At 30.0% G+C, this 25,853-nt stretch overlaps 1 protein-coding gene across 1 annotated transcript in view; it reads right to left on the bottom strand.

Moving 5' to 3' along the window:
- The window catches only part of LOC107447933 (rho GTPase-activating protein 26), a 187,898-nt gene that overhangs the window by 94,076 nt on the left and 67,969 nt on the right, over positions 1-25,853 (bottom strand). Inside the window, exon 2 of the mRNA XM_043049206.2 lies at positions 109-204. Within this exon, the coding sequence (XP_042905140.1) occupies positions 109-204 (96 nt within the window). The remainder of the gene's footprint in view (positions 1-108; positions 205-25,853) is intronic.

Raw genomic sequence — 25,853 nt, 5'->3', positions numbered from 1 at the left:
GTGAGAAAAAAAATTTAAATTTTACCATGTTTATACTGATTATAACACATATTAGTGGGCTTCCATCGTATTAAACAAATTCAGAGAAATAACAAAGCAAATTCTTACCAATAACAAGTTCATCATCGGTTTGGCTGCTTCCTATACACTCTAGCTGAAAATTTTTCAAGGTGTTGGCTAAATTTCTTTGCGCCCTCGACAGTTCTGAAAAACAAAAGAAACAATATATTTTATTTTTTCTCCTTTTACTGCTGTATTTTATTGCAAAGGTTACGGCTTTTTTTTATGAAAAATATATTGATTTAGTTAATCAATTATACACAAAGTCAAAAGAAATATTTGTCAAAATAGTTAAAAATATTTACACAAAAATAGAAGCATTTTCTATTTGAAATGTTAAAAATGTTTATTGTTAGCTGATTGTAACGTTGAATAGTGATCATGTTTCAAAAATCGGGAAAACTACAAATTCAATGAATCCAATTTAATTTCATTTTAATAATAGCAGCTTGAATTATTTTTGAAGATGAGATTCGAAATTCTGAAAAATAATAAAAAAATATTATTTTTTTTTAAACTAATTCTCACGCCGAGATTGCTTGGTAGGTAAGGCGTTGGGCCCATGTACCAGGGGTCAGGAGTTCGATCCTCGCCGGCCGAAGTCTCCCCGTGTAGTAAATGGTGATTGGTGCACGTTACATCTGTAGGGGTCACAAAGTCCTCCAAGTTTCCATAACAAATCAATACCTCTGGGAGTACTGAATTGGAGATTGATCGTTCTCTGGTTCAGGTCAAAATTACGATCTATAGATGGATGGATTCAGCCAGTAAATCGGCTAAGGTCGTATTCTTGGCCATGCACTGCGCCACTGAAAAGCAAGAAACGCACCCTCTACCAAAAATTCGCTTGGTTTCATCAAGCAGGCTTCCTAGTAATGGCAAGTCGCATTAGAAACAACAACAACTAATTCTCACACAACTTACTATGAAATGATTAATAAGCACCGTTTTGATTTTTATTGATTTATCTCTTTTTATGAAGTAAGCCATTTACACACAACGTAAACTTACGTATTACAGGTTACAAAGAATAATTATTGAAATAATTATACTAATTATTATATTACTATAGATTATATAGTTATTATAACCGGCAATTTATAATAAACATATTTCATTATAACTTAATAAAAAATTCAATTCATAATAAAACACTTATTTTATCTAACTGTATTTTACTTAAATGATAATAAAACCATGATTATCTTTTGTTCATAATTTGAACAATAATCAACGCAACCCAGTGACACATAAAAAAAATCAAAAAGAATTCAATAAATAACTCTTAAAAAAACTAAAACAATGACGAACTTTTATGATTTCTATACAGGCTTCATAAAGCAAAGAAAAACATAACTAATAAATCTAAAATGGAAACATACAGACATATGTTCAATGAAGAATATTCTTTACAAATCATCTCATCAATAAAGATCTTCAATAGGTGCAAACATACAATATTTATCTACGACAAATGAGAAAGGTATAGGGTAATTTCTTCTAAGAACTATTTTTCATCGCGTGCGAATACATAATAATTAGAGATTTTCTAAAGCACACTGGCAAAGAGAACAAATGGTTTTCCAATTTATTGGAGTATCATAATACTAATATAATACACAACTCAAATATTAAGCTTTGCAATAGGGGTTATTGATCATAATAGAGGGAATACGTCTTTTAAAAGATCTCGGAAATAATTTATGAGATAGGAAGCGAGGAAAAATGGCGAAGTTGAAGAACTTTATAAGATGCTGTTATGGTATAAAAAAGTGGAGATTAATACAGTGATTGATATAATCGATTTTAGCTTCAATATTTTTGTTACGGTTGTTTGTTGAAGCAATTACGCGAAGATATTAATGGTCTTTCAGGTGCAATAATGATTTCAGATTTTTAAAAGAGGTAAGATATTGAAAATTAATTTCATCAACTACTAAACATGATTATATATGATACTGAATGGAACATGTTATAATATGTCTAGGGGCTTTTGTATCTATTAAATATTTAAAAATTTATCGGTGGTCTGTCTATTAGATGCCTCAATCATCAGCAATAAATACACAAAATGCTTGATCGCGAAGTATTTAAATGATCAAAGAGTTTAAGGACGATTTTTTTAATGCAATTTATTTTTCTTGTTTAGCTTAAAATTTAATTAATTCTTAAACGTCCGTTTTATTTCAATTTTATTTTTTTTTATTTTATAACCAGCGTAAAACAAATTGGATTTACGGTACAAAGCGATAGCCTTGTAATATTAATTCCAACCCAGAAGACAAGGAAACCCTTGAATCAAGTAGCGGGACAAAATCACCTTTATAGAAAACTTTTTGATGGAAATCACCTGCAATTGCGTTACATTACAGTGATAAAAAGCATTATTTGACAAAACCATTAGGAAATTATGCAAACAGCTCGTGGCGTTGATAATGCTTAAAAGGTTAGCTTTTCCACGAAGTATAGCTGAAACTTCTTTCTAAAATATAAAGAATGTCTTTATTATAAATAGCCTATAGATGTCAGTCAATCAGCCAGCATAAAAACGTGAAAATTTTTTAAAAAGAGTGAAACAACTTTGAAATAACATCTTCTAGTGACTAACATATATATTTTTTAAACGGGGTATTTCAGTCCAAAAATAATATCTTCTACAATTCTAATTAATCATTAAAAAATAGACTTTGAAACTCTTGTGAACTATCGTCAGGTACTATAAAACACTCACCCACACGACACAACTTTAGCCTAGCCTCGTTTGTTCTTCGTAATTTTGATTCTTGTCAGACAATGCGGGCAGCGCCTGAGCTGACAAACCCTCTACCTTAACTTCCACACAACAACCAATGAGAGAGCCGCGATGGCTCAGGGGATATAGCGCTCGCCTTCCAATGAGGCGAACCGGGTTCGAATCCCAGTTCATACGAATTCCGCATCCGGCTTGCACTGACCACAGTCCTGACGTGAAATATCCTTAGTGGTAGACGGATCATGAGTTAGAGTCTCCTTGCCGGCAGGATAACCATGAGAGGTTCTCGTGGTCTTCCTCTCCATGTAAAGCAAATGCGGCTTAGCTCCATCAAAAAGTCCTCCACGAAGGCAAATTTCTCCCAATACTCGATCCAGGAGTTCCCTTGTCTTATGGATTGGGTTCAAAATTACAACGTTGAACATAAGTAGTCGTAAGCCCATAAAATTGGGTCGGCTGTTCAACGACGGTTATAAAATAAAATAAAACAACCAATGAGAAGGCTCTCGATGACGTCAAATTTAATGTGCACTTTGCTGCAGTAAAGATTTTGATGCGGTTATCCTTAAAACGGATAATTGAGAATACTCTTTTAATAACATAAACAACTGTATTATAACAGTTTATAAAATACAAATCACGAACACATCTTTTCTATACTAGCACAACACTATATGCACTGCTTTTCCAAATTTAAAACACACAGTTCTCGTTCGTTTTTTCCCCTCGAGGGAAAAAAACCAATCCTTCTCCCTATGACAAGTTTTTTTCTTTCCCTTTTTCTAGATCCGAATCTCACTGCTTCCTAAACACGCCTGTTATTTAGTCGACTAAGAGGATTGAACTCACGACCTCCAGCCTCTACTTACTGTGCAACTGTAACAAGCACAATACACTAAACACATGCAGCCAGACCATATGGAGGGTATCTGCTACATTTTAGATTTTCAAATTCATGACTTTTCATGACAAATTCCAAGAATTTTTCATGACTTAACGAAGTTACTATTTTCTCCGACAAAAGCACAACAATAATTTTAAAAAAGCATGATAATAACATTAATTGAAATGATAGGTATAACCAAAACCGTTATACTCTGCATCTTCATATTTATAGTTTTTAAATTAAAAAAAACAGAGTAAAGAAAGAGTTGAAGCAATAAAATAGCCGAAGAAAAAAGCAATTTTTTTTTCTTCCTGCAGAATCATATTCTAAAGATACTTTTCTTGTTCTTTGGAAAGGAAAGAAATACTCCCAATTTTTCTGTTCTCATTTCGGAATAAAAAAAATTCGCCAATGACTCGCTTGCTTCAGCTAGCATTTGAAATTGATAAAATAAAAAAATAAATAATAACAAAAATTCTGAAATCACAGAAGTTTAAAAGATTATTCGCCTCTAGAAATGATGTTTTTTCTTTCATTTCTTTGAAAGAACACCATAATTTTTAAAGAACATGATAAAACATTCTATATTTCAATAAAATATGACTGAGTGGGGATTTTGTTACAAATTCAGATATTCGGAACACCATGAAATTTTGAGGGGGAGGGTAAATTCTATTTTAAAAAATAGATTTTTCAAAACCCTAAATCCTTGATTTTCCATGATTTTTTTAAATAATTAAAATCATGACATTTCATGACAAATTTTGTTCAATACCGATATTCATGACTTTCCAGGTGCGCAGATACCCTGCACATGGCACCCTACTCGTTTTCTAGAATCTTTAACTTATAGAAGAAAAGAAGAAAACAATGTAACTAGTTTCTAGAAATCGAAATATACACACATATATACATATAATACCTACATATTTCCGTTAATTTTGTCAATGCTAAACATTAAAAACTAGAACAACAAGCATACAAAGAAGGATTATAAAAGAAAACACATTCTCGCCTTCTGCATAAAAGCAGTTATTAGAATAGCAACACATCTAAAAATAGCAACAATGCATTGGACTTCGAAGATAAATTTTCAAAGTTGACAGATTTCCAGTAACTTCAGAAAAGTTAGAGGCCACATTATATTGACTCAGTCGAGTTAATGATACGTCCGCACGCATATTGCGTGATGAATTTCATGTATTTTCGCCTCCGAGACGTGAATATTCGGAAAATTCACAAATCAAGCCACAAAGAAACGTTGCTGGAACGGAAATGTAAAGGGTGTAACAATATATAAAGAAAGATAAAAGTGGGTCAAAGCAAAGCTATATTAGTCAACATGCTAAAAATAAACTTATCTGAAAAGTACTGATTGAGTTTATTTACAACAAACAAAACACATATTTCTTGAAACAGGAAGGAATGAAAAGTTCAGAGAAATTTACAACCTTAGTTTTAATAATAATAGAAAAATAAGTAATATAAAAAATTAAAGTCGATTTCTACTTTACATCCTGCTAAATATCTTATATTAGAGAAAAAAAATTTCTCCCATGTCAACCTAATCTCCCATATCAACCTCAACAACCTCATATATAACTCAGCAATACTTTTAAGTTGAAATCGGGAAAAAATTATTCGCACCTCAGATATAATTATTTGCTTGAAGTGTAGAAAAAATAACCCGCACTTCTAGAACAACCTCCCTTAGCTGATTGCTGATTCCCTTAGCTGAGAAGATTTCAACAGGGTGCGTAGCCAATTCTTTCAACAAAAAATAAGCACCTTTTAAGCACTCAAAAAATATTTTTAAGCAATATATACATTGACAAAATGCAAAATAATTTTCAAAGACTTCGGATGATCTTGAGAAAATAAATCTTTCTTGATTATATAAGCCGTTATAAAATTATCGAGAGATTTTTCGGTTCGTTATCAGAGTTCAGAAAACGAAGTTTGAAATTGAGAATATCTTACAAGATGCAGCAGAGTTGCACATGAGAATTCAATAATCTTACCGAACCCAACCAATACATATTCAACCAATAACCAATACAATTCTAGGAGGTATTGACCCAACTCAGTAGACGCAAATACGGACTCGCATGTATTTTATCAAACATGTAAAATGATTGGCGCTTTCGTACGCTATGGACCGACGGTACGCCGAAATGAATTGTAAAAACGTTGAATCGAACAATGTAAAAAGCAAGCTTTTGCTTAATCTGCGGCGAAAATCGAGATGATAAATATAAAAAAAAATCTCATTTTTGAAAAGGGAAAATTAAGCACTTTTTAAAAACACTCAATGAAAAAAGCACCTTTAGGCGCTTTTAAATAACGAAAATCGAAAATAAGCACATTTAAGTACTTTTTAAAAACACTACGCACCATGTTCAATCTACTTCAAGTGTGAATAAAACTTTATACACCTTGGAAGGCTGATCTCTGAAGGTTGGTTCTGAATTCAACTTCAAATGAACCTCAAAACAACTTCAAATGAACCTCGAAACAACTTCAAACAAACCTCAAAAACACCTTAAATTTTTGTAAGAAAGCAATCCGTATTTCGGAGGGTTGGCGAGCGCAGCAAACAGGGGGAATCTAAAAGTTTATTTTACTAAGATTACAACGAGGAAATATGCAGGAGCACAAAATAAATTCGTGTTAATATACCTCAAAAATTCTAAAGCAATGGAACATGTTGAGAATCTTTGCCCTTCCACATCCTAAAGATGTAATTAAAAGCGGAAGTAATCTTGACATGGGAGCTTTCCGGACGCGCAACTGTCAAATGATGAGACTCGTCAAAACAGCTAGAGATTTATATTTTGTTTATTTCTCCGACCTCCACGGAGTTTGAATGCATAATTAATAGGCCTCCACGTGAGGAAATTTAGTATGAGAGTCAGGTGTGTGTGTTTTAACTGGATAGTGTTTCGTCTACCAACGCGTGTGCCTCAACTTTGATTTAAAGAATGCATTCATAAATAAATAAAAGTAGAGCTGCAAGTAACAGTAATAATTCCCCTTGTTTTAAAAGTTCATATTGAATTTTATGGTAGACCTTGAAAGAGTGGAGTTTCAAACAATAAACCTTAGATCATGTTTCGTCTTGTGTGAAGGATGTTTATAATATGAAATTTATGATTATTTATAAATATATACACAATATTAATAATTGCATGTTTCACGCGCTAAATCAACTAACCTCACTTTCTGAGTGTTTTTAAATTTTAATTTCAAAGCATTTTATTGACTCCTAATCGCTATATAAAGACTAGATTTGAAAAATGGTATTAACTTCACTCTTTTAAAAAATGGATTTAGATTATAAATGGATTAAAAAATTCATTCTAGTCATTAATACCTTTTTTTTAAAATTAGTACCACTCCAGCATATTTTGCTGTCAAAAAAGGATACCCTAAATTATACAAGATAGGAAAAAAACGATACAGTCAGTACGATTTAAAGTTAGGTATCTAGAAAAAAAGGAGCAGGCCCACTATTCAAACAAGTAATAAAAAAAAAAAATTAAAAAAAATTGTTAAGTCAATTCCTACTTAAATCAACAAAGATCATTTTTATTTAATTTGTTATAATATAAATAAAATACAAATTACAACGAGTGTGAACTAATAATAGGAATAGAAGAATTAATTACATTTAATTAATGAATTTATAATTGAATAAAATTTTCGAAATATTTATTTAATTATTTAGATTACTATATTTTTATGTATTTTAGCAGATAGAACAACCGATTACTAATCAATTTAAAAACATACGTTTTTGAAAAGATCAAATAATGTTGTGGAAAAAAAAATAAAGAAGTTAATAAAACTGTAAAACCTTTATACACAAATTTTAAAAAGGAAATGAAATCAATACAAATCATAAAAAATATTATTAAAAATGACAAAATTTTCATACAAAAAGTAACCCTGAATAATACAAAGAAATATAATTTGAAATTTAAAGCTATGCTCAATAAACTAGCTTTAATACTGAAATCCAGTAAATCATACTTTGAATTAAACATGGAAAGTACTTAACGCAGTAATAAATAAAGATGTTTTAATTTCAGCAGGAAATTTAATCGTTTTGTTTTAACGAAAGACACCAGTTAATAGTTAACAAACTAAGGCATCGCGATTTTAAAGATTTAAACACATATTAAAATTTTCTTTGAAATTCTGATTTTTCCCATATTTTATGTTAATCTAACCCTAATCAAAAAGCATGGTACTCTTTCGCTAAAGTTAAAATTAACAACAAAATAAATTAACAATAAAAAATATTAATGAAATCATCAGAATAAAAATTGAGATAAAAAGAAATTTTAGAAATTACTTAAATTTATTTTTAAAAATTGACGCATTATTTATAAAAATAAAGAGCACTGCTCACCAAACCCAGTTGATTACTTCCGAAGCATGTTTCAATCAATTCGAAACCTGGAAAAAACGTCATCGTTGGTAAATCGTGGCATTCGTCGATTCTGAAGCCAATCAGATTCAACGAAAACGTGTGACGTCATTTACAGGTATCCAATTAAATATGAATGAAAACACATGGTTGGTCTAAATCACGTATTCTTTTTCACTAGTTGCAAGTATAAGAATTTTCTTACAAAACAAAGTATATTTCGTTTTTTATTTTTTGATCTTAACGAGGGGGCGAAAACGTTCGCACAGATCTTAAGGATTAACCCAATTTCGCCCACAAAACAAAACTTAAGTCTTTAAAATATTGATTTATATTCCTGCTTTATTTAAGTCGAATATAGCAACAGTTATTATGAAAAATGGGATTGTGATTGTTCTACTTTATACAAGATATTATAATGATAGTAAAACACGCCAAATACCACTAACCTTTGTTCAAATAGAACTATTTTACATTCATATTTGCTCTGACAAGATTTAAAATATGCCAATCAGCGATGAATACGGCCAACTAAGCTAATTTGCATAATTTTCTCGTAACCGTGATGAAAATACTGTCGCTAACAAGACATCAGACAACAGTCTTGACAGCTTGAAATTACAGTCGTTTCTCTGAGCCATTGTTTTCCACTTCAAAAAAAATGTCCTTCCCTCATTACATTCGATTGGATTTATCAAAGACAAGATTCGAAAAGACAAAGAAGACGTTTGAATATTATTTAAATCCCTAAGAATAATCTCTTTAAGTAAAACGCAAAAAATAAACTTTGATTTCACATGAAGTAATCAAATGCAAATAACACCGTAAATTTATTTATTTTTTCTCAACAAACTTTAAAAATAAGACAAGGCTGGGGATGGTAAGGCTTATAAATAGCATCTTTTTAATAGTTAATTCTTCTGCAATAAATAAAATTAAATATATTGTACTTAAATAGTTCATATATTTGTAAAAAGTATTAAATTTGTTTTATTAATATCAATATAGAAAATCAGTAATATCTGGATGTTGAAAAAATAAGATACTGCTGTAACAGTTTCAGAAAATTTTCATTGCGCATGTTTTTTTTTATATTTTACAACCGTCGTTGAACAGCCGATCCAATTTTACGGGTTTACGACTAATAATGTTCAACTGCGTAGCCTTGTAATTTTGAACCCAATCCAGAAGACAAAGGAACTCCTGGATCACGTATTGGGTGAAATTCGCCTTCATGGAGGACTTTTTGATGAACTTATCCGCATTTGCGTTACACGGAGAGGAAAACCACAAAAACCTCACAATGTTTCGCAGCAAAATTAGAATTTTTTGCAGTTATGTACTCCTTTGTCTTAAAGACTGCGGACTTTGAGAGTAGGGCATATGAGGGTCGTATGCATATATGAGTCGGTAGGGCATATACCAATAATACTAAAACTGCCCTTTTTCGATGCACCTTTTTTTAACAAGATATTGCTTCATTTTTTTTTTCCACAGAATATTTACACATAAATGTTTACACTGTGATAACTGTTAATACATATCTTTAGCAGGAAATTTTTTTTAAAAATTATGAACTGAGAACTTTTAATTTTTTAAAAAGTTTCATCCAAAATTTTTCATAACTCAAAAAGTATTCCCGTTAACGCTAAAACATTATCACAACATACAACTGATATAATATCAAACATCCCCCAAAAATTTCAAATCGATATCATAAGTAGTTTCTTTGAGATGGTACATCGAAAAAGTCAGTTTCAGCATTATTGTTGCATGCCCTCCCCTACCGACTCCCCTTAAAAAATTCATAAAAATACGAATTATGAAATTTTAAAGTCAATGGAATTCATTTTTATAATCTCGAAAAATTTATAAATATACGAATTATTAAATTTTAAAGTGTTTTTCAATAGAATTCATTTTGATAATCTCAAAAAATTAAAAAAAATTAATGCTAACATGGTCTACAATAAAATTTTTTTCAGCTATGTATAAATTATTCTCGTGCTCATTCCATTAAATACATTTTAACGCTGAAAAAACAAGAGCATTTAACCTCATTATAAGAGATGTTTCCGATCAATCACATTTTCATGTTACTTACATCAGAAACAACGACGATAAATTGGAAGATGTTCTAAAAACTTACTTAAAGTAACGAAGGGTCAGATAAAAAGATAATTTATTGCAGCAATTTAATCGTCGCTTACGACCTCGAATTTTTTTTATTTGCTCGGGGAAGATTCCTACTTGTATAATACATCGTCTATTATCAACAATTCCGAGTGATGATTTGTAATAAGGTTACAATTGAGATTAATTAGGTCATTCTGAAACTTTTCTTTCTAGTCAAATAATGTAATCGTGGTTGAATAGCACGTTTAAAAATTAAAATAACCGAAAACAATTCTTGCAAATTATTGGATAAATTAATTTTTTCAACAAATTAAAAAAACATTTTAAGGGATAAGATATTTTGCCGAAAAATTGTTATAATTAAAATCGAATGAAAATTTTGATAGAAGAAACGTACAAAAAAGTCATCATCACTGATATTTAAAATAAAACCAAAATTTTTGCTCACTGTAGAAAGTTGTATGGATACGATTATCCAAAACTTCCTTAATTTAAATTAAAAAAAATAAAAATATTTTTTAAATTATAAGCTTAATTTTGGAAAAACATCACAATCGTTTAAAATGTCTTAGCAATCATGATGTATAAAATTTTATAAAGTAGCAGTTAAAGGTTCAATATGTAAGATCCAATTTCATACAGGAATATAAAAAGAATTATTTATTTTTTATATTGTTTACAAAGGTACCGACTTGTTCTAACAACAAGCTACCAATGAATATAAATTGACAGAAAATTCCATGGTTTTCCTTATCTAAAACTCCGTCAATTGGGCGATGTAAATAAAAATTTAAATCGATTAAAGAGAATTTTTGGTACTTTTTAATTTCATTAGCAGGTGAAACAATCAAGTTGATAGGAGCACACTTCCACACTAGATATTTAAAAGGTGTTCATTATTCCAACAAAAAAAATTTTAATTGAAAGTATTTATTACTATTTTAAAATAAAAACACAATGAATGAAAACACGAGAATAGAAATAAGTTTACAATTAAACTGATTCCTTAGGCTGAGAGAGCCTGGTTGGTAGCGCACCGGACTCACGTTGTGAGAAAAGTAGTTCGAATCCAGCCTGCCGAAGACTCCCCGTGCAGTAAATGGTGGCTGGTGCACGTTAAATCTGTCGGGTCACAAAGTTCTCCATGCTCCCATAACAAATCAATACCTCTGGGGGTACTAAATTGGAGACTGGTCGTAGTCTGCTTCATGTCAAAATTACGATTCTGAGGATGAATGAATGGGGTCCGCCCTATAAACGGGTGTGACAGAAGTCGAATTCTTGGCCATAGATGGAGCCACTGGAAAACAAGAACAATCGCACCCCCTCTGCCTTAATTTCCGACGACAACAACTGATTCCTTATTTATTTATTTTGGTTAAAAGTACACTTCTATCGATCAGTCGTGGTCGATCGTAGTTGACTGGTCGGAGGTCGATGCTTGACCCAGGAACGGCGTGTCAGATGTACTTGAGACAGAGGTCTGTCCAGACATTTTGCGTAAGGTCCGTTTTTGTAAAATTGTGAAAAAATTAATCGTAATTTGTGACTATAAAATAACCGTTAAGTCACATTCTTTCAACCAGGGTCCAGCTTTTGTGAATTTGTGCAAATAGGGCCCTGTTATTGCAAAAAAACTTTTTCAAGGAGTTTTTAAATTGTAAAGAGATACCAAGATTATGCTCAACACTGTAAAATTATAATTTAAAAAAAATTTTAATTTTCAAAAATAAATAGCAATTGCTGCTACTAAATTAGAGATGCAACATACAAATATTTGGTATTTAGCCTATACTGCTGAACGCAGAATATTCATTTCGGATGAATAAAGGAAGAAGCGTCTGCTGAAGACAAAACTTAGTTCGTTTACATCTGTCTTTCTTCCCCCCCCCACGCCCCTGGGAAGGGTTCATTCGATTAACAGAACAATAATGAAGATAAACAAATTTGTGAAGGGTCCGATTAAAAGATAAATTATTTTGTGAAGGGTCCGTTTTTATGAAAAGATATTTTGTAGAGGGTCCCTTTTTATGAAAAGATATTTTGTGAAGGTCCGTTTAAGCAGACCCCTGCTTATTTATTTACTTTGGTAAAAGTACACTTTTATCAGAGTCGTGGTCGATTGCAGTTGACTGGTCAAAGGTATATGCTTGACCCAGTGACTGCGTGTTAGATATACCTGCGATGGCAAGTATAACCCTCTTTCCAAACAATTAATGACTTAACTTCAACGACAAATGTATATTTCACACAACTCATGTAGCAAAGTATTCTTCTTGTCACATGACTCAAGAATGCATCCCACAATTTAATAGGAGCATAAATCACAACGAATGATAAGACTAAATAAACCACAAACGGAATTAAGAATAGGAAGCGGAAATGTAGACGTACCATCTCAGACGCGCAAAAGGATACACATAAATAATCTTGACTAAATATTCATACTTCGAATTGAAAACATAAAGTGTAAACATCGAAATGCACGAAAAGAAACCTTCTTGAATAAATAAACATGCTTTGCTGTTTGATATAGGAAATGGAAAATTCGCCAAGATATACCTACTTTCCGAAACTTCTTAATGGAAATTCCACAGGCAGGTCCTAACATGTTTCAGCTACGTAACGCATTCAGAATGGAAGACTTCAGCATGTTTAAAATAGATTTGCATATTTCAAAGAAAAGATTATGTCTGAAATTTATGGTTATATTTCATGATGCATTTTTTTTATATAAGATTTTACTGCATGAAGTTTAAGGAAAATTACAAATTTAAATGAAGAAAAAAATATATATATTTTGGCATAAATGTAATTTGTCTCAACATGATGTGTCTATCTGCTGATATTTATACAATAAAATAAAAAAAGGTTTGTTGTCTACTTCCTTGAAGTAACTAAAAATTCCAATTCTGTCGGGAAAATTATATTCTCAATATGTTAAGGACAAAAATTATAAAAGGAACACGTGTATAACTTTTGCTCTAATGATCATATTTTCACCTACTTAGTTGGTATATGGATAAGGCAAAACATTCAATGAATAATTACCAAATTTTTACCAAGTGTCTGAGACTGGACAAAATTGTACTCGTTATACGCAGGCTACACATGTGAGAAATAAACTTTTTGTTATGGGAAAGTATACAGTTAAATAATCGCCAAATATCGGGACACAAAAATACAGTTAATACAGACAAAAATATATCTTAGATGGTAAACTTTTACAGATTGCATAGAAAGTTGAATAATAGTTAGTTTTAATAGCACACGGTACAAAAAAGACTTGCTGCATNTTCTGTGCCTTAAAGTAAATGAAATTCAAAAATACTATATCGCGATACATCGCTATATCGCGATGCAAAACTGACGATATATCACGATATATAATTTCTAATATCGCCCAGTCCTACTAGTCACATAATTTCTATTCATTGTACTTGATCCATAATCCGCATGCGTGAAGTAATTGTAGGCCTGACGGAGATTGCGCACTGGTGATCTATTTAACTGAAAAAGAGAAATTATTTAACTGAGAAGAAGCTATTTAACTGAGAAGAGAAGAAGTCTGAAAAGAAAAGAGACTGAAAAAAAAAGGGTTCTAAATCATTCCAATACTTTGACAAGGCCTAAAGACTTCTTTCTCCTAAAGCTATTGGTCCGTCTTCAAATCAATATAATCAGTCTTCAAAATCAATATTAAGGTAGGTTCAGTGCTTTTGTATCATAATAGTACAAAAAATAAGTCATCGGCGAAATTAAATATAACAAAACAATTACTTAATAACGAAAAAAGAATTAACACATTTTGACAAATTCCATGTCTGCAAGTTCACTGCTTGTTGTTGCGCTCACAGCGCCCTCTCAGTAAGTTGGTTTTACCAGCTATCATCAATGAAATTTAAATTGTTCAATTATTTAACATAAACTCAAGCCTTATGTAGTATAAAGCTTCATAAAAAATAATGAAATCTAGCACCTAAGACGCATTAATAATGCCATTTTTAATCATTAGCAATCTCCATTTAGAAATTTCGTATCACCTACGTAAATTTAGATGAACTTTTCAGATTTTGACTTATTTAAAAAAAAATCAATAGGACGACCGCGCCAAAATTTCGATGATGGCGGTAAGCGATGCATTTACTCTAATATTTTGTAAATAAACAAATATTAAACGAGTTTCTAATCGAATTTCCTGTGATAGAGAATTTTTATTCCTAAAACTTCTCTAAATCCAACGATTGACTAAACAAGAAAAAATTCGATTTAAAGAGAATAAACATTTAACCTGAAGTAGTAATATAATAAAATTTAAACCAACACAAACAAGTTAAATTGTTTAATTTAAAAAAAAATACTAAGATTCACTAAAATTGTTTAATTTAAGAAAAAAAAATAGTAGAACATTTTCAATAAAATTAAGAAATACGAAAGAAAAAGATAACTTCAAGATCAGATTTTCGGAGTTACTTAAAGATGCAAAATGTTTCTCAAAATTTTACTTTGAATTGAATGCTGTTTTTTTTTTTGCATTTAAAGAAAGAAAAAAACTAACAATTTTATTTATTTATTTTTTGGTAATTTTATGCTTAAATAGCAGATTTGAAGTTGTTTAAGACCTGGTTTTAAAAGTCACAAGCAGGCCTCGCTATATCTGCTGTCAAAATATATAAATATGTGGCTTAACCCCTTGGGAACGGGTGATTCAGAAAAGCATTTGTACAAAATCAGAATCAAGTTGTAATTAAATAAAAAACGTTAACTTAAATGTAGCCGTTGCTAATTTGACAGATTTACTTTGCTTTTACTTTAATTATTGTTAGTTTAATCATATATATAATCAATGTTAATTCAAAGTATAACTAAATAATTTTATTTTGAACAAAGTAATGGTGAATTAAATAAATCAAACAATTATAACTCCACCCACAAATAAACTGCTAAAGAATTACTTTGATTACCAGTTTTATCTTTTTACCCTGATTGATACGGTTTTATGCTGGCACGTATTTGTGTAAGCTGTTGGGAATAAACGAAATTACTTTCCGAACAACTCAGCATATACTTTTAAAAAAACTTATCATTAAAAAAACAAGCTTAAAAATGAACAAAAGAAGAAAAAAATTTAAAACCTTTAAATAATTTATATAATTACAATACCAATTATAACACACAAAAATATCTTATTTTGCAAAATCTTTTCACACTTTTTTAAATTTCGGTATCCTTTCATTAAACGATTAAATATCGATGTTTGAAAATACCTTTTTTAAAAATTCAGCTCTAATAATAATCACCTACTAAACTTACATATTACCTTCATATAAAATTAAGCCTAAGAAATCTCTTATCTCGCAAAATCCCTTCACACTCTTTCAAACTAAGGTTTCCCCTTCATACAAACGACACATTCTAAAACAAATGGCGCACACATTATCCGACACGGAAAACAAGTTGGAAAAGTTTATATAAGGGTGCATGGAATATCACGATGTCGACTCCCACGGGAATAATTAGCAGGAAACGGGAGGGGGGTGGAATTATGTATCACCCCTATTTATCTCCCACTTTCTCGCGACCTCAGACAAAAATTATAAATTAGAAGCGTTATGTGTTGCGAGACTCCAGAATCGGAAAAGAAGGAACTCTTAAATCAAGCAAGCTAAGACATCGTTAAAGCTGTGTCTGGTTTCGAGGAAAATACGGAATGACTCAGAGATTAAAAAAAATTTCATTCAATAAATTTTGAATAATGTCAGAAGTTCGAAGTAGTTAAAGGTATATGATGATTAAATATTTTATTTTATTTTATAACCGTCGTTGAACAGCCGACCCAATTTTATGGGTTTACGACTACTAACGTTCAACTCCGTAGCCTTGTAATTTTGAACCCTATCCAGAAAACAAGAGAAACTCCTGGATCGAGTATTGGAAGAAATTTGCCTTCGTTGAGGACTTTTTGATGCAGCTAAACCACACTTGTGTTACACGGAGAGGAAGACCACGAGAACCTCCCACGGTTAGCCAGACGGGAAGGGGACTCTAACCCATGATCCGTCTACCACTGAGGATATTTCACGCCAGCACTGTGGTCGGTGCAAGCCGGATGCGGAATTCGTATCGACTGGGATTCGAACCCGGTTTGCCTCATTGGATATCGAACGCTCTATCGCCTGAGCCATTAAATATTGATATTTTGTTATGTTNAGGTATATGATGATTAAATATTTTATTTTATTTTATAACCGTCGTTGAACAGCCGACCCAATTTTATGGGTTTACGACTACTAACGTTCAACTCCGTAGCCTTGTAATTTTGAACCCTATCCAGAAGAGAAGGGAACTCCTGGATCGAGTATTGGAAGAAATTTGCCTTCGTTGAGGACTTTTTGATGGAGCTAAACCGCATTTGCGTTACACGGAGAGGAAGACCACGAGAACCTCTCACGGTTAGCCAGACGGGAAGGGGACTCTAACCCATTGTCCGTCTTCCACTGAGGATATTTCACGTCAGCACTATGGTCGGTGCAAGCCGGATGCGGAATTCGTATCGACTGGGATTCGAACCCGGTTCGCCTCATTGGAAATCGAACGCTCTATCGCCTGAGCCATTAAATATTGAAATTTTATTATGTTTTTACGTTGATTAAACGCAAAAGTTTATTTTATAATTTAACATAAACAGGAAAAATATTATATGATGCCCTGAAGATTTGAGCGAATATTTAGTTTTCGAACATTATAAATTTATTGACATTATTTGGGCAAATATTCAAATATTTCTTAGAGTTAATAGCATTAATTTGAAGATTATTTGGGCAAGTATTCATACATTAGTTGAAATCATTGACATAAAATTGAATAGATTTCTTAAGGATAAGTTTGTAATTGACCAAGCGTTTTATGATTAGTTGAAATCGGTGACATCAAACAATTTAAATAGATAATTTGGGAAAGCATTTGAACATTTTTTGTTAACATAAACAGGGAAAATATTATATGACACGCTGGAGATTTGGGGGAATATTTAGTTTTAGAACATTTAAATGAACTTATTGATATTATTTGAGATAAAGATTCAAATATTTCTTAAAGTTAATAATATTAATTTGAAGATTATTTTGGGCAAGTAATCATACACTAATTGAAATCATTGACATTAATTTGAATAGATTTCTTTCGAATAAGTTTGTAATTGACCAAGCGTTCTAAGATTTGTTGAAATCAGTGACATTAACTTGAATAGAAACTTTGGGTGAATATTTGAACATTTTTTGTAGTTGTTGACGCATATTTGATTAGATTATTTAGTCAAATATAGAGTTATTCCGGCAAGTAATCAAATATTTGTTCAAATTATTGACATTACTATGAATAGATTTGGATAAGTACTCAAATATTTGTTGAAATTACAGACATAACTTTGAATAGATTATTTGGGCTACATGTATTATTTAATATTATTGAAGTTTTATGATACAAATTTGAATCATTTCGCAAGTAAGTAATTCGAATATTTGTTGAATTTAATTAGTTTTTAAACATGTAAATTTATAGAATTCCAAAATGCTATAAAAGAACTTAAAGAAACTGCTAAAAACAACTTGCAGCATTTATTGATGCTAAGCACTATCAACTTGATAAATTGAAAACACTTAATACTATATTATAAGCAATAGAGAGAACTTTGAAGAGAGAAGTAAAAGACAAATTTAATAATTGGTCCTGGCTGTTTTTTCAGCAATGTTATTCTTTTTTGCCATATTAGGAAGAATTTTCTAAAACAAATTACAGAATTTATTCATGGTTAACAAAATTGATTTGTTAAATCGATAACATTTTATGCCGTATTGCAAGCAATGGAGTTTACAAAATTACGTAAGGACAAAAATAGAAATTGATCCTGGTTGTCCCCTCCAAAGCATAAACCTATTTTCTGTACGCTGAAATTTTAAAATTCGTTAATGAAATTTTAACAAAAATAGAGAAAAGCTTTTTAAAGCATAAAAACATCTGCCAAAGTTGTTCGGAAACTAGGACAAAGAGAAAATCCTTGGCATTGTTAAAATCAATAATTCTTACCAGCAAAAAGAAAAAGACATAAGCCGCCACATCATTTCACGCTTAATACCAGGACGTGTCGAACATGTGTCATCAGCAGGTGATGCTCAAAATCAATAATCTATGGTTTTCCAGGTATGACCGGGAAAACAGGACTTTTTCCCGAAAGAGAAGAAAGGGCGAAAGTCGCGATTCCGGAACAGGAATTTTACTTTCAGCAAAACTCGTAAATTTCATTCGAATGGAAATTGAATAACGGATTTTAGTCGAGGGCTCAAATAGAAAAAAAATCTATAAAAAGAAATGCATTGTTTTTATCGCTAGAATTTAATAATTCATAACACCACTCTTTACATGAAATATAAAGTATAATATAATTAAACAAAATATAATATAGTTTTAAATATAAAGAAGGATTTCACCACTTGCAAAGTTTGTAGCATTTTCAATTAAACAACAGTATATAAGTTTTGTGGGAGCGAAAAAGCTCCATATTACAAAAAGTTCACAGTTTACTTTTTAATTCTTTATGCACAAAAAACAGTAAACATGAGAAATAATTGTTATTCAAATTTTTTTATTTCTTTAACATAATTTTTTTTAAGGAAGACTAAAACAGCGAAAATACAATTTCAATTTCTTATTTACTTTATCATTACATGAGTGAAAAAATCTAAACTAGTAAGTAATGATGAATAATAAATGAAATTGTAAATTAATAATGTGTTTCATTCACAAAATTGAAAATTATAGATCGTCCTAAAAAATTACATTTGTACTTCAGATTGTTTACAAGATACATAGGAAAATAATTCAAAGAAATTACTCTATTTTCGTCTGTAGCCAGACCACTTTGCATCATAAATTTAATAATTTAGGCTTTAAACAATGCGAACTGTTATTTTTAATACTTTGCACAACAAATTTCATTATTTATGCTATTTGCAATTTAAACAGCAACTTGAATACTTAGTTAAAATTTCTTAATTCACGCTATTGACGATGTACCCTTTAAGAGCCGAAATGGGTCAGGGGATAGAGCGGTCACCTTCCAATAAGGTGAACCGGGTACGAATCCCGTATCAGGCTTGCATTGACCACGGTGTTAAAAGGTCCTCAGTGGTAGACGGATCATGGGTTAGAGTCCCCTTGCCGTCAGGCTAACCGTGGGAGGTTTTCCTCTCCATGTAAGGCAAATGTGGGTTAGTTCCATCAAAAAGTCCTCCACGAAGGCAAGTTTCTCCCAATACTTGATCCAGGAGTTCTCTTGTCTTCTGTATTGGGTTCAAAATTACAAGGCTATGGAGTAGAATATTAGTAGTCGTAAGCCTGAATATTGGGTCAGCTGTTCAATAACGGTTATAAAATAAAGTAATAAAATGTAGACTAAAATACTCTGCGGCAAAAATTTCATAATGATTATAATTGCAATGTAAATTGTTACTAACTTTGCAATATAAATTTCATAATTTACGATATTTGCAATGTTAAGTGTTACTAAAATACTTTGCATTACAAATGTCATAAGTTACGACATTTAAAATATAAACTGTAATTTGAACTAAGTATTGCTGAATTTAAGTTCTGTTTTATCTGTGTTTTAAATGAAAACAAGCCGTTGGTTTTCAGCATTTTAAATATGAAGATACATATGTAGCTGCAGTATTAGCACTATGAATTCGGAAAAACCAAACGAAGATTTTAATTATAGAAGGAACCCAATTAATCCATACTGCGCCACAGTAAAACAGTGTTGCAAGAACTGCATAAGATAATAAAACGATGTCATAAATAAATTTTGAAAAATAAAGTATGAAAATTTAATGGGATCTGGCAAACCCCTTGGTATGCACAATAAATTTCATCTGTACCTTCAATATTTTATATAATGGGAAATGGTTATGTTTTTATAACACAATAAACCCATTTAAAATACAAGATATTTATTTTATGATAAACATAATATTAATTTCATACAATATTCATAATATTTTATGATATTCATAAATATTCCATAATTGCACAGCATTAATTTCTCAAAACAAATAAACAGTATTATGTTCAAAATGCTTTATCGTAAAAAATATCCACTTTATAATGCAACGTAACCATTCTTTAAAGCAAAGTATTAATTATAAAATGCATAGTATGCTACATAATACATACTATCCGCTTTATAGCAGGGTTCGTGATTTTTTTTATTTAAATCTGATTTTTTTTTTTTAAATCAGATTTCTTAGATTTTTATTCTAACACACTGTAAAAACTTCGATTCATGATTAGAAAAACTTTATAAATGTTTCATCAAAATTAAATTAATATTAAAACTATATTAAAACAATATTTTAGAAGTTCTAACTAGCTAAAACAATTTTTCATTATAATACATAGCTTTGAATGCATAGCAACCATTTTGAAACAAATGCATGATTGAAATTTAAAGACTAGATGAAATAGAGAATTTAAACCCGATTTTAGGGTAATTTCTTTTCAAGATAACCTCAAGTTTTAAAAATATACATGTTCCACCAGTAAAATATAATGTAGATTTTAATTCCATGCTTTTTCAATTAAAAGGTAGAATTTTAATTAACATTATTTCTTTGTGAAAAAAAAAATTATGTTTATTAATTACTTTCCACATCTATGCAAGTCTATATTAAGACAGCATTAAATGTTTACTTTAATCTGCACATTCAATCTCAAGAATCAAAAGATTTTTAAAAATGTAATTCCAAATGTCTTGGAATTTAACACACACCAAGAAAGAAAGTAATTTCGTTAATTAAAATTTATTAATGGAGAAATTTATTTAAAATAAATTTTAAAACTAAGAAAAGAAAATAATAAAAATATCAATAATTTAAAACACTTTTTTTTAAATTTTTTAAATCACTATATATTTACAAAAAAAATCAGATGATTTAAATCAATGATTTTTTTTAAAAAATCATTTGATTTAAATCGTGATTTAAATCAACAAACCCTGCTTTATAGTGCAAAGTAACCATTTCGAAATGAAAAGTATCCATTTAAAAAAAAATTTAAGTATTCGTTTAAATTTTCAGAGTATCTTTTTGAAGAGATACAATTTCTTCTAATGAATCAAATATTTTTTAAACCTTTTAATAAATATTTTTTCTTTTTTAAAAACTACATTATTTACTTTCTTTTTATATTTNTTGTGAAGGGTCCGATTAAAAGAAAAATCATTTTGTGAAGGGTCCGTTTTTAAGTTAAAATATTTTGTGAAGGGTCCGTTTTTATGAAAAGATATTTTGTGAAGGGTCCGTTAACGGACCCAAATTTCTTCTAAACAGACCCCTGTTAAGGAAGACAAAATCAGCCAAAATCTTATTCTTTCTTATTTACTTTATCATTACATGAGTGAAAAAATCTAAATGTAAGTAATGATGAATAATAAATGAAATTATAAAAAACAATAATGAATTTCTTTCACAAAATTTAAAATTATAGATCGTCCTAAAAAATTATATTTGCACTTCAGATTGTTTACAATGATACATAGGAAAATAATTCGAAGAAATAACTCGATTTTTATCTGTAGCCAGACCACTTTGCATCATAAATTTAATAATTTAGGCTTTAAACAATGTGAACTGTCACTTTTAATACTTTGCACAACAAATTTCGTATATGCTATTTGCAATTTTAACAGCAACTTGAATACTTAGTTAAAACTTCTTAATTCTCGCTATTGACAATGTCCCCTTTCAGAGTCGAGATGGCTCAGAGGTTAGAGCGGCCGCCTTCCAATGAGGTAAACCGGGTTCAAATACCGTATCAGGCTTGCATTGACCACGGCGTTGACGTAAAATGTCCTCAGTGGTAGACGGATCATGGGTTAGAGTCCCCTTGCCGTCAGGGTAACCGTGGGAGGTTTTCCTCTCCACATAAGGCAAATGTGCGTTATTTCCATCAAAAAGTCTTCCACGAAGGCAAATTTCTCCCACTACTTGATCCAGGAGTTCCCTTGTCTTCTGTATTGGGTTCAAAATTACAAGGCTACGGAGTTGAACATTAGCAATCGTAAACCCAAAAAATTGGGTCAGCTGTTTAACAACGGTTATAAAATTAGAAAAAATAAATGTAGACTTAAATACTCTGCCGTAAAAATTTCATAATGATTATATTTGATGTAAATTGTTACAAACTTTGCACTACAAATTTTATAATTTACGATATTTGCAATGTAAAATGTTACTAAAATACTTTGCATTACAAATTTCATAAGTTACGACATTTGTAATGTAAACTGTAATTTGAACTACGTACTGCTGAATTTAAGTTCTGTTTTATCTGTGTTTTAAATGAAAACAAGCAGTTGGTTTCAGGATTTTAAAAATGAAGATACATAAATATATAGCTGCAGTATTAGCACTATGAATTCGGAAAAACCTAATGAAGAGTTTAATTACAGAAGGAACCCAATTAATCCATACTGCGCCACAGTAAAACAGTGCTGCAAGAACTGGATAAGATAATAAAACGATGTCATAAATAAATTTTGAAAAATAAAGTAAGAAAATTTAATGGGACCTGGCAAACCCCTTGGTATGCACAATAAATTTCATCCGTACCTTCAATGCTTTATATAATGGGAAATAGTTATGTTTTTATAGCACAATAAACCCATTTAAAATACAAGATATTTATTTTATGATAAACATAATATTAATTTCATACAATATTCATAATATTTTAAGATATTCATAAATATTCCATAATTGCACAGCATTAATTTCTCAAAACAAATGAACAGTATTATGTTCAAAATACTTTATCGTAAAAAATATCCACTTTATAATGCAAAGTAACCATTCTTTAATGTAAAGTATTAATTATAAAATGCATAGTATGATATATAATACATAATATCCGCTTTATAGCAGGGTTTGTGATTTTTTTGATTTAAATCGGATTTTTTTTTTTATTTATTTAAATCAGATTTTTTAGATTTTTATTCTAACACACTGTAAGAACTTTGATTTATGATCAAAAAAAAACTTTATAAATGTTTAATCAAAATTAAATTAATATTAAAACTATATTAAAACAATATTTTAGAAGCTCTAACTACCTAAAACAATTTTTCATTATAATACACAGCTTTGAATGCATAGCAACCATTTTGAAACAAATGCATGATTGAAATTTAAAGACTAGATGAAATAGAGAATTTAAACTCGATTTTAGGGTAATTTCTTTTCAAGATAACCTCAAGTTTTAAAAATATACATGTTCCACCAATAAAATATAATGTAGATTTTAATTCCATGCTTTTTCAATTAAAAGGTAGAATTTTAATTAGCATTATTTCTTTGTGAAAAAATTCATGTTTATTAATTACTTTCCACATCTATGCAAGTCTATATTATGACAGCATTAAATGTTTACTTTAATCTGTACATTCAATCTCAAGAATCGAAAGATTTTTAAAAATGTAATTCCAAATGTGTTGGAATTTAACACACACCAAGAAAGAGAGTAATTTCGTTAATTAAAATTAATTAATGGAGCAGTTTATTTAAAATAAATTTTAAAACTAAGAAAAGAAAATAATAAAATATCAATAATTTAAAACACTTTTTTTAAATTTTTTAAATCAATATATATTTACAAAAAATCAGTTGATTTAAATCAATGATTTTTTTTTAAAAATCATTTGATTTAAATCATGATTTAAATCGTGATTTAAATCAAATTGATTTATATCAACAAACCCTGTTTTATAGTGCAAAGCAACCATTTCGAAATGAAAAGTATCCATTTAAAAAAAATATAAGTATTCGTTTAAATTTTCAGAGTATCTTTTTGAAGAGATACAATTTCTTCTAATGAATCAAATATTTTTTAAACCTTGAAATAAATATTTTTTTTTAAAAAAAAACTACATTATTTACTTTCTTTTTATATTTTACAACAATTCAAGACAATAAAATTTAACCTACGCAAAAAAAAAACTGTTTTGCAATCTATGTAACATTTTTTTCTCTGAAAATTTAATTATTCATAAAGATGCAATAGTAAATATTTAAGTAAAAAGCTTTTATAAACAACTCAGTTGACGACTACATTCGACTATTTGTCTTTTGTCGCTGTCGGCTGATTCTTCAAATCAATAATGAGCTTTTTCATAAGCCATTAATTTCATACTATGTTGAAATAAATAAAAAAGTTGTAAACAATAGAAGTGAAAGGTAATAAAACAGCTTTTATATCGATGGAGTGAAACAGTTGAGAAAAAAGTAATACTGATTAATGATTTTTCGCCAAGAATATGATGATAAATTGTTACCTTACATATAATAAAAACCTTTCCAAAATCCTTTCATATTGTATAACTCTGTATCCAAATTAACTTCGAGTTTCGTTACTACCTCCAGTACTTAATTTTTCGGCCAATTCCATCTAACAGCTATGGTTTAATAACTATTAGTTAACAGATAAACTGGTTTCATTTTGATTGATTTTAAACTCATCTTAAGTCTAATTGATAATCGTTAGATTTCAATAATATGTTACCATTTGTTTCTTCCAAAATAATTTGTTTCTTATAATATATATATTTTTATGACTTAATTTTTGACAAATATTTTGACAAAAGGCGGTGATTACGGGACACCTCTCGAACAGTTTAACATTCCATTATAGAAACACAAATAATCCCGATTGGTTAGTGTCTGTTTACGTCGTAATTCATTTTAATAGCGAATGGACGAAAGTACCGTAATTACCGCCCTTAACATATCTTTACCACGAGCGTGGTAAAGATATATTAAGGGCGGTAATTACGGAACACCCTATATACAGTTTACATTAGGAACTCAAGGTATTTAACATTCTACCAATGAAACAAAAATTAGCGCGACTGGTTAGTGATTGCTTGCGTAGGAATTCATTTTAATAGCGACTTATTGGAAGTTATAGAATATTGTGGTAAACATACAGTAAGGGCGGTGATTACGGGACACCCTATAAACAGTTTAAAGAAGTATTAAACAATTTTATAAAAGGAACAATGCATGATTGTTTACGCTCGACGAAATAATGATTAATTGAGAACTAAAGAAGTTTTGAAATACATCTTCAGTGATCATCCGCAAGAAGACATGGAAAGTATCGATTTGTCATAGTTTTCTCCCAAATCATCAATCAAGGAAATATTCTTTGCGCCACAGCTATTTCTCTACAACGATAAGAAGAAAAAAAAATGGCAATTTTCAGCTTCGTTTAACGCAGTAATCCAGCAATAAAATATACTCAAAGAAGAAAAATGAGTTGATGATGGAAAATGTCGGGTAAGAGCGATAATGGAAAAGATAAACAGTTTTGTAATACGAATTATGTTTTTCATCGTGTTATTAAATTTTAATCATCACACTTTAACAGGTTCCTGCATAACACTTAAAAAAAATAAATTGATGAACTTTTGAGGCAGAAAATCAAATGAATAAATAAAGGTTTTTATCACTTAGAACAAAGCATACTTTAATAATGTC

This window comes from Parasteatoda tepidariorum, chromosome 9 (genome assembly GCF_043381705.1).
Source record: "Parasteatoda tepidariorum isolate YZ-2023 chromosome 9, CAS_Ptep_4.0, whole genome shotgun sequence".
Taxonomy (NCBI): Eukaryota; Metazoa; Arthropoda; class Arachnida; order Araneae; family Theridiidae; genus Parasteatoda; species Parasteatoda tepidariorum.
This window is presented reverse-complemented; position numbering and strand designations above follow the sequence as displayed.